The 17,459-nt window shown below is 45.9% G+C and overlaps 1 protein-coding gene across 1 annotated transcript in view; it reads right to left on the minus strand.

Moving 5' to 3' along the window:
- vps13d (vacuolar protein sorting 13 homolog D) overlaps positions 1 to 17,459 on the minus strand; it is a 51,756-nt gene that overhangs the window by 27,824 nt on the left and 6,473 nt on the right. Inside the window, exons 10-32 of the mRNA XM_017305659.1 lie at positions 16,980 to 17,148; positions 16,036 to 16,137; positions 15,671 to 15,860; positions 15,395 to 15,577; positions 14,451 to 14,581; positions 14,321 to 14,375; positions 14,038 to 14,214; positions 13,445 to 13,575; positions 13,235 to 13,367; positions 10,904 to 13,147; positions 9,794 to 9,945; positions 8,330 to 9,397; positions 7,942 to 8,032; positions 7,742 to 7,868; positions 7,484 to 7,664; positions 6,313 to 6,537; positions 4,766 to 4,922; positions 4,476 to 4,683; positions 3,212 to 3,383; positions 2,286 to 2,401; positions 1,277 to 1,492; positions 381 to 670; positions 159 to 292 (exon numbers count right to left, since the gene is read on the minus strand). Of these exons, the coding sequence (XP_017161148.1) occupies positions 159 to 292; positions 381 to 670; positions 1,277 to 1,492; positions 2,286 to 2,401; positions 3,212 to 3,383; positions 4,476 to 4,683; positions 4,766 to 4,922; positions 6,313 to 6,537; positions 7,484 to 7,664; positions 7,742 to 7,868; positions 7,942 to 8,032; positions 8,330 to 9,397; positions 9,794 to 9,945; positions 10,904 to 13,147; positions 13,235 to 13,367; positions 13,445 to 13,575; positions 14,038 to 14,214; positions 14,321 to 14,375; positions 14,451 to 14,581; positions 15,395 to 15,577; positions 15,671 to 15,860; positions 16,036 to 16,137; positions 16,980 to 17,148 (6,652 nt within the window). The remainder of the gene's footprint in view (positions 1 to 158; positions 293 to 380; positions 671 to 1,276; positions 1,493 to 2,285; positions 2,402 to 3,211; positions 3,384 to 4,475; positions 4,684 to 4,765; positions 4,923 to 6,312; positions 6,538 to 7,483; positions 7,665 to 7,741; positions 7,869 to 7,941; positions 8,033 to 8,329; positions 9,398 to 9,793; positions 9,946 to 10,903; positions 13,148 to 13,234; positions 13,368 to 13,444; positions 13,576 to 14,037; positions 14,215 to 14,320; positions 14,376 to 14,450; positions 14,582 to 15,394; positions 15,578 to 15,670; positions 15,861 to 16,035; positions 16,138 to 16,979; positions 17,149 to 17,459) is intronic.

A 17,459-nucleotide genomic window follows, 5' to 3' on the forward strand; every position in this document is an offset into this window, starting at 1 on the left:
ACCCACAGTAACCCATAGCAACCCGTAGTAACCCATAGCAATCCACAGTAACCCATAGCAACCCGTAGTAACCCATAGCAACCGGTATCAACCCAGAGCAAACGGTATCAACCCAGAGCAAACGGTATCAACCCAGAGCAATGGAGGAGAGGCAGCACCTCTATTCCTGCCAGGCTGCCAGAGAACGGTCGGTCCAGCAGGCGGGGCTTGTACGTGAGGACCGTGGTTCCCTTCAGGATGATGGCGTTGGTGTCGAGGCAGGAAACGTCCTCCACCACTACAAACTCTGTGCCTGGACAGCAAAGAAACGTTTTAAAAGACATATGAATGATGAATTGCTGAACGGAACCACTGAGGGTCAGTGAGGTGTCTTTACTCACCTGTGACGTTGATCTTCACCTCCAGGCAGCGGTCCTGACTGACCATCACCGTGGACCTCTTCGTCACCACGCCGCTCTTCACCGTCTTTGGCATGACGGATGCGGCGGCGCTGACGGATGCGGCGGCGCCGACGGATGCGGCGGTGCAGGGTTGCTGGCTCTCCGTGTCGTCCGGGGCGTTTTCAGGCTGCAGCTGCAGGAAGTGATGCACCAGCTGCAGCCAGTCGAAGATCAGGAAAACCCGCAGGTTGTTGAGGACGACCGTGAAGCTGGACGAGTCCCGCGTGGATCTACGCAGAACCAGAGCCGGGCAGTAGCCAGTTACTCACGCAAATGCAATTGAGTGAATAGAACTTTTTTTTTATATTATTATTACTTTTAGGAGTATTTTTACTAAGCTGTACTTTTTACTCTTACTTGAGTAAAATTTCTGGATTTTCTACCCCCTGAATGGAAAAACAAACACTTTTTAACCAAAAGTTCACCAGACACAGACACACTTGCAGTTTCTGTTAGTTTTATACTTTTTTTTTTATTGAAAAAAATTTATTTTGAAAACATTTATTTTGTCTGATTTTGTTATTTTTTTGTTAACTATATGAATTATGGTCACTTTGGTCCTTAAAAAAAAAAAAAGAAATTCCACCTAACTTTACATTTTGGTCCGTCTGACTTTGTAATTTTTAAATATTAAATGATTGATAATTTGATCAGTTACTCAGTACTTGAGTAGATTTTTTACCAAATACTGTCTTACTCATTTTACATGCACTTGAGTAAAAACATGTTGAAGGAGAGCTACTCTTCCCAGAGTATAATTCTTGGATACGCCACCCACCTGTGCGAACAGCACACCTTCAGTGGATAAATGCGCTCATAAATTTGCTGTGAGTCACCTGTAGTGCAGCTCCAGCTGCAGAGACGCCCGGTTGGTTCCTGTTTTCGAAGGCTGCAGGATGCAGTCGAACACGTTGCACCTGCTGTCTTCGCTGCTTTTCGTGGTTTCAGTGTATCTGGTGTCGTTCGCCAGCAGAGAGTGAGACACCAGGTTCACTGACTTGGAGCCGTCGGATAAACTCTCAAACAGGACTTTGGATTTCACAAAGTCAAACCTATGCAAGACAAACATGCCAAAACCATTAAAAACAACATGTTTCATGTGTTTAAGCCTTTAAAAGGGCTCATGCAGGTGTTTGTGTTCAAGTTTTTAGGTACATTTTTGGGAATTTCTTTATTTTTTATCAATACTGAATATGGTCTACAATCCTAATTTGGACATTTTCCGGCTGTAATAAAGTGTTTTATACCAGAAATTCTTCAGGATGTTGGTTTGTGATGCATAGATGGTTGAACTGGTCTGACAATCGCTTGTGCATCAGATTTATGGTCGTACCGGAAACACAATACAAAGGTTCCGGCGTACCTTTGTATTGTATAACGTAAAAATACGTTTACACGTTTAAAAAACAAAAAGGATTTAATATGTTAAAATTTTTAACATATTAAAACTGACGTCACTAATTAATCAAAATTAAAGTTCTGCTGCTAAGAAAACACACATGCCCTGAATTAATTTATAGAAAGCCGAGTGTAATAATTATCTTTCACTCCATCTATTCGCAGCAGCAGATTACATTTACACGGTTAATCCCAATATACATGCACTATACAAAATATTAGCCCGTTTTAGGACTTTAACTTCAGATGGTGGGTCAAACTGAAACGGGTCGGCACTGAAAGGATTTTCAGGAAGCCGTTGTTGTTCTACTTATTTTAATTCTTCTAAAATTCAACCTTAAATCCTGAGAAAGCCATAATTTTGACGGGAACATGCGCCTGAGTGAGAACCTGGAGACACATGTGGACCTGAGCGGTTCCTTCAGGTTCTGTGAGGAGGAAGTTCACCTGGCCAAAGAGTTCCTGCTGTCAGCAGAGGTGGGGCTGTCCAGCAGCTCCAGGCTGACGTCCGTCATGTCCACCAGGAAGGACAGGTTGGTGAAGACGGCTCCACTCAGCACCGTCTGAACACAGCAATATCAGAGACGGTCCATGTTTTATTAAATGAGAGGAACGAGCCACTAAAAGAGAAGTTCATTGAAAACCTTTTGTTTTTTAGATAAATTATATAATTCRGTCGTTACAGAAATTAACGCAAAAAATCAGCAGAATTAATACATAATTGTGAGTTTGTTGAAAATGTTCCACATAAATGCTCAGAATCAGTAGGTTTAAGTGATGCTGCCAACTCTCACCTGTAGGTGGCAGTGTTTCTTACTCCTACTCAGGAATATGACCAGACTTTTAAAACGATAATGAAAAAATCTGAAGATCATCCGTCATTTTGATGGATGACAATTCAAACACCTCCAAAAAATGCTGATATTTTGTACTTTATGCAGAGAGTATAGAAAACTAAATCGATCAATCGCTATCAATGAGCTATACTCCACTTCCTGAGACATTTGATGTGTGTAGTTAAGGTGAACTTTGTTCCTTATGTAGTTTTGTAATGTCCTTTTTTGTTTGTTTGTGGTTTTTATCGTGAAATGTGCAATACAAAAAAGTTTTACTTACTTACTTTTAATGAGGAAAACATTGCAAAATTCCTTGCAAATATTTATAAATTAGCAGAACAAAATTAGAAAATCTGATTGCAAAACAAAAAGGAAACACTAAATAATTAAACTGAGAAATCCAGGAGGGAGTGTGGAAAATTGATTTTAAAAAATGAGAAAAAAGTGAAAGAATGCTGAATACAGAATAAAATTCATACAGAAATGAAACAGACTGCATGTGTAAAGGAAAGCAGAGATGTGTGCAGGGCTCCTCACGTAGCTGCTGGGGTGCTGCAGGTTGTACGGCCGCAGGAACTCCTCCACCGGTTCCCCCAGGTTGTTCTCCAGGATGCCCCGGATCAGCTGGTAGTGCTTCCTGTCCAGGGAGCAGTGAACCGACGACAGGCTGCCGTGAATGGACGTGTCCGGCACGGCGTGGCTCAGCTCCCTGGAGGCACAACGCTGAAATCACTGAACGCAGCGCAAACCGAGCCCCAAAACAGACGCCGTCTCTTTAAAAACCTCCACGCAGCCGAGGCGACGTGTGGGAGATGTGTATGACAATTCAAAGGGAGGAAAGTCCACATTAATGTAACCGAAACTTGTTTCAAGCTTTATGGTGCCGTTCCGAGAAGAAAAAAAGAAAAAAACATCGAAGATATAAAACCAAAACCTGGTTTTACAAACAGGCTTTGGTCATAAAACGCAACAAAAACCTGAAATGATAGGAGAAAAATCAGCTCCACGCCTGGAAAGTTGATTATTGACGACAAGAATCAACCTAACACAATAAAAATAAAATATCCAACGTAACAAATTGGGTTTGTTTTATCTCAACACTAATGAGATAAAACAAACCAAGTTTGCAACTATTTCACCCAAATGTGAAGCTGTGAGTAGAGAAGCTGCTTTTTTAAACATAAAACATAAAACATAACTTTTTGGTGAAGAGTAAAAGTTTCAAATTTATTGAACCCAATAATCATCTTCCTGGGGCCACACAGATGGTAATGTATTGCTGCAGGCCAGGGGTGTCCAAAGTGCGGACCGTGGGTCATTTGCAGGCCTCTGAACAATTGTGGGCGGCCCTTGATTACAATTCAAGCTTTATTATTTCATTAGAATATTGTATGTAGGGCGGCAACTAACAATTATCTTAGTAATCGATTAATCTATCAACTATTCTGATGATAAGATGGCACTTTCTCCAGATTTTCCTTTTTACCACATAAGCATTTTTTATACAATATTAGAAATACGTTAATAGATGTTTGGCTAATATGTTGTTTTCTCACCAAATTATCTTTTTTTGAGTCTGTATTCCCTCGCTAATGATTAACTGATTACTAAACTAGTTGACGATTATTTTAATAGTAGATTAATCACGATTAATCGTTTCAGCGTTTCATGTGTTTATCAGATAAAAACAAAAAATAACCAGTTTTTGTCGGTGTAATTAAAAGAAAGCCACTAAAACGTTGCGGCCCCTGAACAGCTCTAATGGCCATTTTGGGCCCCGAGCCGCAGCGTTTGGACGTACTTGTCCAGGTTGCGCTCCACCTTCAGCGTGAGGCGGCAGCAGTCTTTCAGCAGGTTGTCTCCGGTTCGACGGACCCAGTAGGAAGGGAAGATCAGGTCCGAGGGCTCGGGCTTCCCGGTGCTGTCCCAGCAGGGCAGGCGCTCCGCAGCAAAGATGTCCATCTCCTGCAGGTCCAGGGCCATGCAGTCCAACAGACACACATGGCCTTCTACAGCAGGAAGGAGCAGCAGGTTACAGCTTCTGAAACCTTGGTGAACCATGTCTGACTTTGACCATTAAGCCACGCTGACCCAAGCTGGTCGGGTCCTCGTCCTCGGGGCCGGTTCTGCTGTTCACCGCTTTGGGTCTGCTGAGGCCAAATCCTGAGGATGAGGCGGAGCCGGAAGGGAAACTTCTCGGCTTCTCCTGAGCATTACTCGCTCCTTCCGCTGCGCTCCTGACGCGCTCCTTTGTGGAAAAGAAAGCAACATCCGATCACTGCATGCAGGACAAAAAAAACGGCTTTACGACAAAGTTTTATAGAGATAAAACTCGATCGTATTCAACAGTTTTTATCCACCTCCACAGGGTCTGACCGGTCTGACCTGCTCACCAAGTTACATCTGAACATGTGCAGCTAACAAAAACACAAACCAGCCCGGAAAAAAAACATTTCTCAGTAAAGTTACAGCCTGGAATCCCAGAGGTGAAAACTGGATCAGTGTGTTTCCAGTCAGTATCGCCACAGTCTATAGGGATTCATTTGGCTGTGGCGATGCATCAGAAAATGCATCATGTGACAGGAACAACAGCCAGTCTGTGCTGCAGAGATTTCAGGCTCTAGTCATGGTCTCAGGTGGGTGGAAACAGGAGGAAAGGTTCACAGCACTCAGACAGGATTCACCTCACACCACAGCAGAAGGTGGCAGCTGTACCTGGTAGCGGGACAGCTCCTTGTATGAACGTCCATGCAGTACAATATTCTTAAAAAACACACACAAGGTGCATGTGAACGACTAAAAGGAGCCAAGACAACATTCAGCTATAAGGTTAGTTTATTTAGATTGTTTCTCTCCTGACCAGAGATGCGATGTGTCTCACTGATTCATCCAAATCGTTACAAAGGGAATAACTTCAGAACCAAACATTTTGGTTTGGACCTTTAGACTTTAAGGCAGGGGTGCCCAAAGTCGGTCCTCGAGGGCCGGGATCCAGCATGTTTTAGTTCTCTCCCTGGTTTAATGCACCTGGATCAAATGATGGCTCGTTAGAGGCCTAAGGAGAACATTGACATGCTGAAAAGGTTGTTACTGCCACCAGGGAGAGAACTAAAACATGCAGGATGCCGGCCCCCGAGGACCGACTTTGGACACCCCTGCTTTAAGGTTACAGGTGCAAAACTGAAAGGATTCTGGCTCAAGTTCACCTGCTTCTGGAAAACCCTCCAAAAGGAAAGAGTAAATCCTTAGAAGGGTCAGTATTAACCATAGACAGGAAGTGGAGCAACAGATGCTTTTATTGTGAAGTTCTCCACCAATATTCTCTGAAAATCTCCATAAGACTAAATGAAAACTTCCTTAGCAAACTATCTCAACTCCAATATCAGACAAAACTGAGTCTAACTGGACTGAGTTAGTGCTTTTTAAACGAACAATGGACAAAAATAAAAGATGCAGTAATTAGTTGGTTATAAAAATATTCTTTCAGTGAAGCTGAATTCATTCAGCATTTCACCAACATTTCAGAAAAAAAATGTTTTTCATGAGTGAATCTGTGGAATGTCATGAAACGCCTGCATGAATTCGGGTTTGTTAGCAGAACCGGCGGCTGTGGAGCGGCGTGTTTGTGTCTGACTCACCAGAGAGGGGAAAAAGGCGTGCGCCATGGTGAGTTTCTCTACCTTGTCTCGGAGGGAAACGGTTCCGTGCGACCCGGCCGGCAGGAAGATGTTCTGCACCTTCAGCTGGCCCAGGTTGGCCACGATCACCCGGGGCGACCGCGAGTTTTCCGGGATGATCAGAACCGGCGCGCCGGCGTCGATGTCCAGCAGAACCCTGGATGCCCTCTGAGGCTGATCGTGCACCTTCAGAGGGAGGACAGAGCCCGTTACGCCAGTTACCATGGATACAAGGTTGGACCTGGGACTCGGCGACGTGCGCTGAGGTTCCCGACTCACACATCCAACATCCAGTACAGAAGCTTACATTTCAATTTTAACATGAAACGACTGAAGGTTTTTGATTTTCATTCAATCTATACGCAGTTTTAGCTTTTTAACCTTTTTGAATTCTGCACCTAAAAATTAACCAAAGTATTGTATTTTACATCATGTATGCATTGATTAGGTAATGAATACAGAACAGATAAATCAGCCAGCGGTGGTAGATTAGCTAATTTAAACACCTGCTCTGCTGATGATCTGTCAGAGTTGGTGATTGGATCACATTTTATGTTTAACTGAAACACACTGAATTCCACAGCACATCTACATGTTAAGGTTGTCATAGTCAAGCTAGCATAGCTGAACAACTTCCCTCTCTCTTGCTATTTTTTCTTAATTAAAACTTTTTCCTGACCTTGTTATCTAGTTGTCCTAATGTTGACAATTAGCAGCAAAGCACTGCGTTACTTTTTCTTTTATGAATCAGAAACATTTAAGATTTAGTGCGTTATGTTGACAACCTGACAGCTAAAACCGATGCTAGTCGTCGTCAGTGACTCCTCCAGCATGGAGACGGGGGAGGATTCTCACGCTGGACGCAACGCTGCAACTGCCTGCTTCATTCACTCTGTGTGACACAGCGCCCCCCAAAGGTGAGCTACAGCAATACACTGCTTCACCCTGGACTTTTTCCATAAATTTGAACAGGCAATGAGTAAATCCAGCGATTTTGACCATAATTATGCTGATATTACCAATAAAAAAAACTAATTTATATTCATAATTCCTCATCTTTAGCATCTACTTTACTTATCAGGATTAGAGGTGGGCCTCCCCTGACCGCACGTCCCAGGTGGTTTGGACTCACCGCCTGGCCCTCCATGGCCGCCCTCTGTCTGCCCAGGACGTCCTGCAGCTGGGTGAAATGCTGGATGAAGGCTACCACCTCGGCTTGGAAGCGCTGCGTGTGAACGTACTGAACAGACGCCATCTGCAGCGACACCTTGACGTCACATTCGCGCTGCAGGTCGGGATCCGGCTGGCCGTACCTTCAGGCGTCAGAACGAGGGAGAAGTTAGGTGGGAAACGGTTCCAGCGGAGGCAGTCGTAACGAAACTATCCGTACCTGAGGATGTTGAAAACCAGCGCCTCGCCTCCCTGAGTGGTGAAGCGCTCTCTGTAGAAGTCGCCGTGCGGGGTCAGGTCACTCAGGGACAGACTTCCCAAACTGCCATGTATCCTCAGGTCGCCGTCTGCAGTCAGAAATCAGAGCTGTGAGTGAATGTTTGGCTGCAGGAAGCTGATGTGAATGGTTCCTGAACGTACCGCGCTTATCAAGATGAGCGGAGAGTTTTGACACGCTCGCTCTGGCCAGTTCATGGAGCTTCTTGTTCAGGATGAGAGTCAAAGAATGGACCTGGAAAAAGGACAGACGGGTCAACAATGGCACCACTTCACTTCAGAGCTGCTGCAAAACCGATCAATAAAGCAGCATTTACAATGCTCAATGAACTGTTTGAACATTTTATCAGAGCAGAAGAGGACAGAGGTAGAGGTAGAGAGGATCGGCTTCACATGTAAGTATCAGCTGATCACCCAAAATTAAGAAAATTGGTGTCGATAAATCAGTGCTTCAAATTCATCATGTTAGTTTTTCTCGTTTCCAGGTGCCAAAATGTGAAAAACTTCAGGAGAGCTGGATCAGCTGACCAACCTTCAGGTCCAGCTTGGTGTTGACTGTCGGCGCCGTCTCTCCCTCCTCCTCCTCCTCTTCGCTGCCGTCCGGCTCGTACAGCAGATGTCCGGCCACCGGCTGGGTGGCGGCGGCCGGCGGCTTCACCGCGTGGTTGTTGGCCGTGGAGCCGATGCCGAAGAAGTCCAGGATGACAACCCAGGTCTGGAGCGTGATCAGGATGTCCAGGCAGTTAAAGTCCACATCCACACTGCGGCCGACGCTGCCGTAGCGCGTCTTGAACTCCGGGTGGCCGGCCTCCACCAGCAGCACGTTGATGTGAACCAACGAGTCCTCGAAGTTGGAGTCGGGCTGCGGGGAGCCGGCGCGCGGCGTCGGAGAGGGAGGCGGGGTGCTGGGGAAGTCCGGGTCCTTCTTGGACTTGCGGCCGGTGGACGGCGTGGCGGGGTGCCTCTGGTAGGGCTGGAAGACGTTCTGCGTCTCCTTGATGTGGGCGGGCAGCGAGCGCGGCATGTCCGGGCACAGAGCATTGGAGGTCGACGGGCAGCTGCGGGACAGGTACTCCTTGGAGCTGAAGGTGGACGGCTTGGGGACGCCGTGGGACTTCATCAGGTGCTTGTACTTGGAGTCGGGGTTGGGGTCCAGCAGGTCCTCCATCAGCAGCGCGCGCAGAGCCAGCTGCACCTCCAGCAGCTGCGGGTGGTCCTTGGTGAAGCGGCCCTCCAAGTCCTGGAAGCGCACACTGACCAGACCCTGGGAGCCCTGCGTGAGGTCTGCGCTCAGCTGGACCTGCAGCTCCGCCACCAGGAGCGTGACCTTCAGCTGGGTGAAGGTCGGCGGCTGATGGACGGGCCGGTGAGACGGCAGGGACAGCGAGGAGGACAGGGAGGAGTGAGAGAAGCTGATGGAGGGCGGGTCTCTGGCGAACAGGCCGCCCTGGGGGTCGGGGAAGCCGTGGGGCCTGGAGGAGGACGGGGTGGGCGGGGGCGGCGTCGGCGGCTGGCTGGGGGTCGGAGGCTGCTCCTCAATCAGGGACAGGTTGTCCAGAGTCTGGAGAACTTGCTCATACACGGGTTTACACAGACAAACCTACAATAAACACAACAGGATCAGACTGAGGAAGGACAAAAACCAGCTGCTAACCACAAACTGACGACTATCAGCAACAACCAGAACCTGTGTTCTCACACTGCAAAAACACCAACTAACTTTGGTCTAGTTTCCACAGCAAATATCTGATCACACTTTAAATAAAACAAAATTAACTTAAAGGTAAGATGTAGGAGATTGTTTTAAGCCAGTAAATCTGCAGAATGTGAGTTGTATATGTCCCCATGTTGTAACAGTTTGTAATGAGACAGGTAATCTGTGAAACATCGAGCTCCCCTGCTACTACTGCCGTCTGAAGAAACACTCCAAAAACAACCAGTCAGAGCCAGGAGGAGGGCCTTAGCGCTGTCAATCATCCTCATGTACAGAACTTACCTGAACAGGGTTGACAAATTTTCCTTGGACTCTCAGCTGGCCTGTGCTTCTGAAGGGCTCGTCTGTGGTCAGCAGGATGAGCTCAGAATCCTCATCGACTGGAGTTTTCTCAAACGTGAAGTGAATAGTGGTGTCTTTCAGTATGTGGAAGGCTGATGAACAGAAAAAAGCTAAATGTTAAATAAATGATGCGTAAAACAGACAAAGGTCTGTCCCCGTTCACGAGAATATAATCCAAAGGATTACTTATCCAAGCAGGTAAAGCCATACAGACTGAGTCTGTACATACAGAGTGATGTAATACAAAGATTATGTTTATTTTGATTAAAATCACTTACAGCTTCTCTGTAATTGTAATATTATATACGTTAATTTAAATATTACATTAAGCCAGATATAATCAAAGACTGGATAGCTTTTAACCTGGATAAGTGGGGAGGTCAGCTGAAGAAGTTCACTCTTTACAGAGGGCTGAACCTAAGCATAATTGTGGAAAATTGAGTGGAAGGAAGAAGTGTGGTAGAAAAAGATGCAGTGGAAAGCACCGAGCACCAATCTGATGGTGAAATAACATAAATAATAACAATAGATATCTTTGTTGTTGACCTTATGGCTATTTCCTCAATAATTTAGCAGCAAAAAGAGTTTATGAATTGAGAATTGCTTATTTTGTCTATTTATGTCTTTCTATTAAAATACCATTAATTAATTGCAAAACCTGCAATTAACTCAACTAAACATTTTAATAAAATCGCACCTCTAGTTATAATGTAAACAATTAATCCACTTACAATAAATTGTATTTTAATGGTTTATTAGAATTTGTTCCAATTGATTAATGCCCACTTAAACCTTCTTTCAGAGTTGTGATTTGGCCTCCATCCAGCAGAGGGCGCCACATGGTCATCCATAAGCGGAGCCAGTTGATACAAAATTAAAGATGGCAGCCATTAAAACAGGAAAGAGAAACGGTACAAACAGAGTCTGGTTTGGGATGTAAAATGCAATTTATGCGTTTTTGGTTTTAAATATTAATTGTTAGCTGCTCAGAAAGATTAATCAACTTTAAATCATCTCATTAACTTCCATCCCTAGTTACAATCTTCTCACCTTCTCCCCGGCTGAGGGACTCGAAGAAGTCGTGGCGTGTGAACTGGGATTCATCCTTGTTGACGTTTCCAGTGTGGGATGGTGAAGACGTGTCGGCTTTCTCCTCTCTGGGCGCTCTCTTCAACACCAAGTGACTCGTGTTGACCGAGTACAGTCGGATGTCCTTCACCAACACCTCCAGCCTCTCTCCCTGAGAGTCTTCGTCATTGACAAAGTTCTGGATGGTAATGCTCCCCAGATGGCCGACCAGCAGCTCGGGGTGTCCGGGTTTCCGAGGAATGGATACGACCGGCGACTCGATGCTGATGTTGAGGGTCAGCTTCACGAAGAAGGTGTCCAGGGCGGATTCGGGCTGCTCAGTAGAGACGTCCTCCTCCTGGTCAAACGAACACCCCCAGCTATGGCTGGAAGTGCGGGTTCTCCGTGACGGCGTCTCGAAGAGCGAAACCCTGCCGCTGTACTCCGCCGTCTTGGAGGCGAGAACCGTCGACACGCTCGTGGCGGCGTTTTTCAACACGGAGCGGAAACTGTCCTCCAGTTCGTTGGCCGACAGTGTGAGGTTACGCAGGAACCTGGCCGAGTGGTTGTAGTGCAGAGACGCCATTTGTAGCTTCAAGGAATACTCTCCCTCAGATTTCTCCTTCAACTGAAAGTTCAGAGCGTCTGTTGGAGACTCTCGGTCGTCGGGCAGAAACGTTAAACCTTGGGGACTCAAGCAGCTGTCCTCAGCACTCCCAATGCTGACCACAAACTGGTTTCTTCCTGCCTCTTGGGTTAAATCCACCAGCTGCAAGGATCCCAGGGAACCGCTGACGTCCAGACGGCTTCCCAGGGAAACGTTGACTTTGGTGCCAGAGATGCTGGCGGTGGCGATCTTCAAGCCCTTCTTCTCGACTGCCAGGGCGGTGCTGGAGGAGACAGTCCGCAGGAGCAGCAGGTTGAGGCGGTGGATCTCCACGGTTAGCTCCTTGTTCTGGTCGTACGTTGACTGATAGGCCCGGTCGTCTTCCTCACTGGACAGCTGCGTTGGACACTCCTGGGTGGATGATGCATTCTCCTCTTTGGGGAAAGACTTTTGGAGGAAATTGAGCAGCTCCCCCATGGTCTCAGGGTTGAGAATGATGTCCAGGTTGTTGACCTGAATGCTGGTGACCTGGAGGGAGTTGTTGAGGTCCATGGAGGGACAGTCTGAGCTCACAAACTGGTACTCGAGCCTAATGAGGGCGTCCTGGTCTTTCAGGAAGGAACTACATGGGGAGAGATCAGAGAATGACCCAGAATGGACTCCAGGATGCTCAGAGGTCCGCTCGTCACACAAAGTGGGGGAAGACGGCTGGCTTTCCCTGAGGCTACCGGTGGGAACGTCGAAGCTTAGATGCTTATGAGACGCAACGAGCAGGTCGAAGTCGGAACCGTACGTCTGCAGCGTGTCGACCAGGAGAAATCCGTGAACGGTCAGAGCGACTTCTACATCATAAGGTCGCTTGACAAAATGAGCGTTAGTGCCAAACACTTTAAAAACAGAAATATAGCGGCCGTTGCTCTCCACACCGAGCTGCATGTAGTTGATGTTGAACTCAGCCAACAGCAGGTGGGATTCCACCAGGACTTCCCGCGTGTGCTGCTCTAAGGTCATCACGCTCTGCGTCAGGTTCTTGGCAGAATCCTGCAGTTTCCACGAACTGTCCACTCTGTGGAAGATCTTGTCCCGGCGCAGCGTGGGAGGGTCAGGGGACGCTACGCTCGGATCTTTCCCAGGGCCGCTGTCGTCTTCGGCTGGCCCGGTTAGCCGCACCAGACAAGTCCTGATGGCGGTCATCTTCTCAAGGTTGATGTGCACCTTCAGATCCGGCAGCGTTCCCGACAGCACCGCGCCGGGCAGCTGAGGGTCCGAAGTGTATCGCAGCCGCTGCTCAAGCTGCAGCAGGACGTTAAACTTCTCCACAACGTGGGTTGGTCCCACTTCGCTGTCCTGGAGGTGCTTCCAGCTGTCCTTGTAGCGCCCGACCATAATCTGCAGGTCCTTGAATGAAAGGCAGTACTTCTCATAGAGCTTTTTGCTGTAGGCCTTCAGAGCCTCCGGAGATCTGAGGTTGGGAAGTTCTGGGTTTTTAAACAGCGTTTTTAAAGGCACTTCGGTTGCAAGCGGAGACTCGGGCGGGGTGGCCAGAGGAGTTTGGTACTCCTCGTCACTCTGGACGTCCTGCTGAGGTTGAGCAGCTGTAGAGCTGACGACGCTGTCATCTTCAGAGAGGGGAACAAATATCAGCAGTTACAGGGTGACTTAAATCCCATCAGATGGAAAGAGAGGATAACTGTCGGCTGCTTCACCTTGAGAGTTGGTCAGAAGGATCCTGCCTAAGTCCACCACAACGAGCATCGGGTCTTCCGACTGGAAGTCATCGGGGAAAACCACCTGAGGTGCGCAAATATCCAGCTTCATCGTCCAGCGCTTGCCGTTTTCCTGCAAAAGCAAAAACATGTCAGTAGATTTCAAGTTTAGATCTGCTTCATGTGACATTCCAGCAACGTTTTTCTTACAATGAACTCTCCAACGAGCAGCTGGTCGATGGTTTGTCGAATCTCTGCCTTGGTTTGCTTCTTCAGCTTGTCATACTGCCTCCTTGCCGCTTCGGCCACCCGAAGCTCCAGCTCAGACTGGTAGCCAAACCCTGGAGGAACATTTACTAAATATCAGCCCTGTCTGGTCTTAACTAGGTCCTCAATGACTTGCATCTAATTTCAAACAAATAAAAACGGTTTTTATGCAGCCGCCGCTGCTGCTGCTGCTGCTGCTGAATGCTTCTCTCCAAACGGCTGAGTTTTGGGGTGCACTTTTTCCATTTCAAATATTTCCATTTTATTTTTATCTTTACTAATCCCCTGAAAGTATAATGCTGCCCTGGACATAGTTTGAAAAAGTTTGCAAGTGGGCGGAGCCAAGAGACACTGAGGGGCGTGGCCAAGTGTGGGGATGACCAGAGTGGAAAAGGGAGGCTGTAGACAACTTAAGACTTTGTTGCTGTATTTAGCAACTTTTCTAGGGAGACAACACCAATTTACCTTGTCTTCATGTGTAAAACCATGAAACTTAAAGAAGGCCTGTTTTCTTTTTCAGATGTTTTCATACTAACCTGAAGTGTGAACTCTTCCTTTATAGAAGAATTCGGTCACTTTTTTCATGGCTTGCGGACTGTAGATGATGTTTAATGGACTGGTGCTCACTTCCAGCCTCCTCTCAAATTTGGACCTCACAGGGTTGCGCTCGTATATCATCTCGAACACTGGAGAAGTCCACTCAGCGTCGCACTCTGATAACACAACATGTGTACAGATTGTTTTGAAAGAAAGACCTTAAACTAACTGACGGAGACGTGCAGAGCATGACTGAGCTGAATAAAATAAATAAATCCTTACCAGCAGCAGCGCTGTGCTGACTCATGGACTGACTAAGGGCAACAACAACTTTGTCCTGCAAGAGGTGGACATTGTTAGACACACAGAGACGATAAAGCCAGCATTACTAAGGTGCAGGCTTGTGGATTACCACTTTGGGCGACACCAGGAAGGGGAACATGGTGCCCTGAGTGGTCAGGTCTCTGAGGAACAGGCTGCCCAGCTTCACGGACAGCAAGGACGACTCCGAGCGAGGAAGAGATTCCACGATCACCTTCACTCCTGAGTAAAGCGCCACAAATATAGAGCAATTACAGGGTAATGTAACTGTAATTATTTGCTGTGTACAAATTATTCATAATTTAGTGAATATTTGCTGAATCACATATTTTGCTCTACATAAATAGAAATGAAAAAAAAACATGCTTGACAGAAAATCCACTTTCAAAAACATTTACTTCCATTATGGTAAAAAAATTATAAACTGGAGTAAGAAAGGAAAGTATTACAACCAGATTCTGCAGTTGAGTATTTTTAAACTAATTTTTAAATAAATGAGATTCATTGCCAGTGTTGGGGTCCGCTAACCTAAAGGCTAATTCTGCCAACTCTAAGCGCTACGCCATCTTGGCATTTAGCAGAAGCTAATGCTAAACCAGTTTGTTGCCCTTCCTGTTAGGCCTGCAATTCTGAAAGTGATTTTCTGGAGCAGATTTTTCACTCATGGTTTCAGTTTTACAGTTGCTGAGTTTTGCTGACGCCACAAAATACAAACTGATTCCAAAGAGAAATCTGTTACATTTCTGAAGCACAAAACAAATTAGAACCATGTTTTATAAAAAATTTTTAAAATGTGTAATATGTGTAATTTCCTCCAGTCACATTCAGTTTCCACTTCAAAACCAGGTGGAGGTTTAATACGTGGCCCACTACTTTTTATCATTTATTAACTTCCTCTAGGTTTAAAAAAATTTAAATCAGTTGCCAACTTTCAAGTTGTTCAGCATAATGAGTAAATTATGTTTAAAAGTAACCGAATAGTGATGGTTGTTTTAATGCAGAAGGAAAAATAAACTCAAGTTTCCGTGTTTGCACCTGAGAACTCCAGCTGGAGGACTCCACTCTCGTGCATCGAGTCCGCTCTCCTTTCCTCGTGAAAAAGAGTGACGCCGCCCTTCTCCAAAAAGAACTCCAGTCGAGCAAACATGTAGTCTCGTCTAGTGAAGGTGTTCAGAGTGTGGGAGTCCTCCAGTGGGTCGAACAAATCCCCTGTCTCTGCTGGAGAAGAGTCAGAAAAGTTAAAGACTACAGCGTAAAGCAGATCCCTCTTCCACAGATGAGCGCCGAGCCTCTTTCAGCCCGCAGCCTGACCTAGAATATCCCAGGATGATGGACTTGGCAGGAGTTCCTCAGGCGTCTCCAGATCCTCCGCGTTTCCAGACCAGCCGCCCCAACCAGGGAACCAAGACTGCAGGTACTGAATCATTCTGTAGCTTCCGCTTTGACGAACGGATGTGGCAGGCGGAGCAGCCTGGGGGCTGCCGCTAGGCTCCCGAATGTTCTGCAAAAGACAATTTAATCTGTTACAACAAAGTCTGGGAAGTTACATGTAAGGTTAGAAAAAGTTAGCTTCAAAGGGCTAAACAAAGGAGTTGTATCATCCTTTTTCTACCACACTTTTTCCTTTACTGATATGCACGTCTATATTTGCAAACCCTGCGATCATCTGAACGTACGTCTGCCATCTCTTCCTGCAATCGAAACCTGTCATGGACAACTTCTCTGAGAATCTGCAGCTCCTCCAGCGTCTGCTCCTCTTCGACTCGTTCCAGTTCAGCCTGAAACACAGAAACCAGAAGAAACTAGTTGAAACAGAAACAGCTTACAAAGCGCCAACAAAACATTTAAAAACACAAACATTCGCTGGACTTTGGAATTCCAAAAGAGTTTCAGTAACACTTTAATAAAGCTGTAAGCGTAAAGCTGACATGACACTGTCATGAACACAAAGGAGTCACTATGAACGTCTGTGACACGTAATGCAGAGTTGCACTGAAAGTCCGTTAAACGTGCCAACTTTGCATGAAAGTGTCATTATTTACAAAATAAAGCACAGTAACACATGGAGTTCTCCAGGGCTCCGTTCTCGAGACACTTTTACTTCCTCCACCCCTCAGGCAGTAAAACATCAATGAGTTTATTTTTGTAGCACATTTCAGACAAAAATAAAACGTTATAAAAACAACATACAGTCACAATTTGAGAAACCAGGAACAATTTAACATTTTGCTGAGTGTAAAACATCTAGAGAAAATGTTGTAAGGTGAAAAATTTTAACTTTTTATGACTAATTTATAAATCTAATGTTTTAATTCACCACACTTAATACAAGTTTGACTAAAAACATCAGTGAGATGTTTTTAGTCATCTAACTAATCAGTGGATCATCAAAATTCACTCATTTTGATCATGAAATTTACCAACTGATCACATTTAAGGAATCAGTAATGATCAAACATGCTTCAGGTGTAAAACACTGATCAGCTTTAAACATTTAAATATACTTTCTTAAACTTTCTCAAACTGTTGGTAAAATTTGCTTTGATGACAACATAATGCTGCTTGTACTGCAGACTGAGTGTGATGTTTACTGCATGGCGCCATGGATGTGCGGTTATACCTCGTCCTCTGGGCTCAGGGAGGCGGCTTTCAGCCTGCGGAAGTAGAGGCCGGTGTAGGTCTGCGCGTCCCGGGCGCGTCGCAGGGCAAACGCCCAGCTGCCTCGCCTCCGCTGCTCCCTGATGTCACTCAGGTTGGCCTGAAGGGCAAACAGCCACCATGTGCGGCCGCTGGGGAGAAATCGACGAGGAAATTCAGTCAGAAATCAGCAAAATGGCAAAGGGAATTAGAGCCAGCAAAAATAAAAACCCTAAAGTCACACTGATTAATGCAACAGTGTCTTCAAAGTGCTTTACATAATTGATATAAAAACAGCATGTGACAGTGAATAAACAGTTAGAAAGACAAAGAGAATAAAAAAAAAATAAAAAAAAGGTTAAAGATAAAAACATTAAAACCCGCACCCCTTGTAGGACTTCAGTTAAACGTCTCACACCTCAGAGTTTTAGTTAAAACGCCATTTAACAAGGATTCTCACACC

The sequence above is a fragment of the Poecilia reticulata genome, linkage group LG7 (genome assembly GCF_000633615.1).
Source record: "Poecilia reticulata strain Guanapo linkage group LG7, Guppy_female_1.0+MT, whole genome shotgun sequence".
NCBI classification, from domain to species: domain Eukaryota; kingdom Metazoa; phylum Chordata; class Actinopteri; order Cyprinodontiformes; family Poeciliidae; genus Poecilia; species Poecilia reticulata.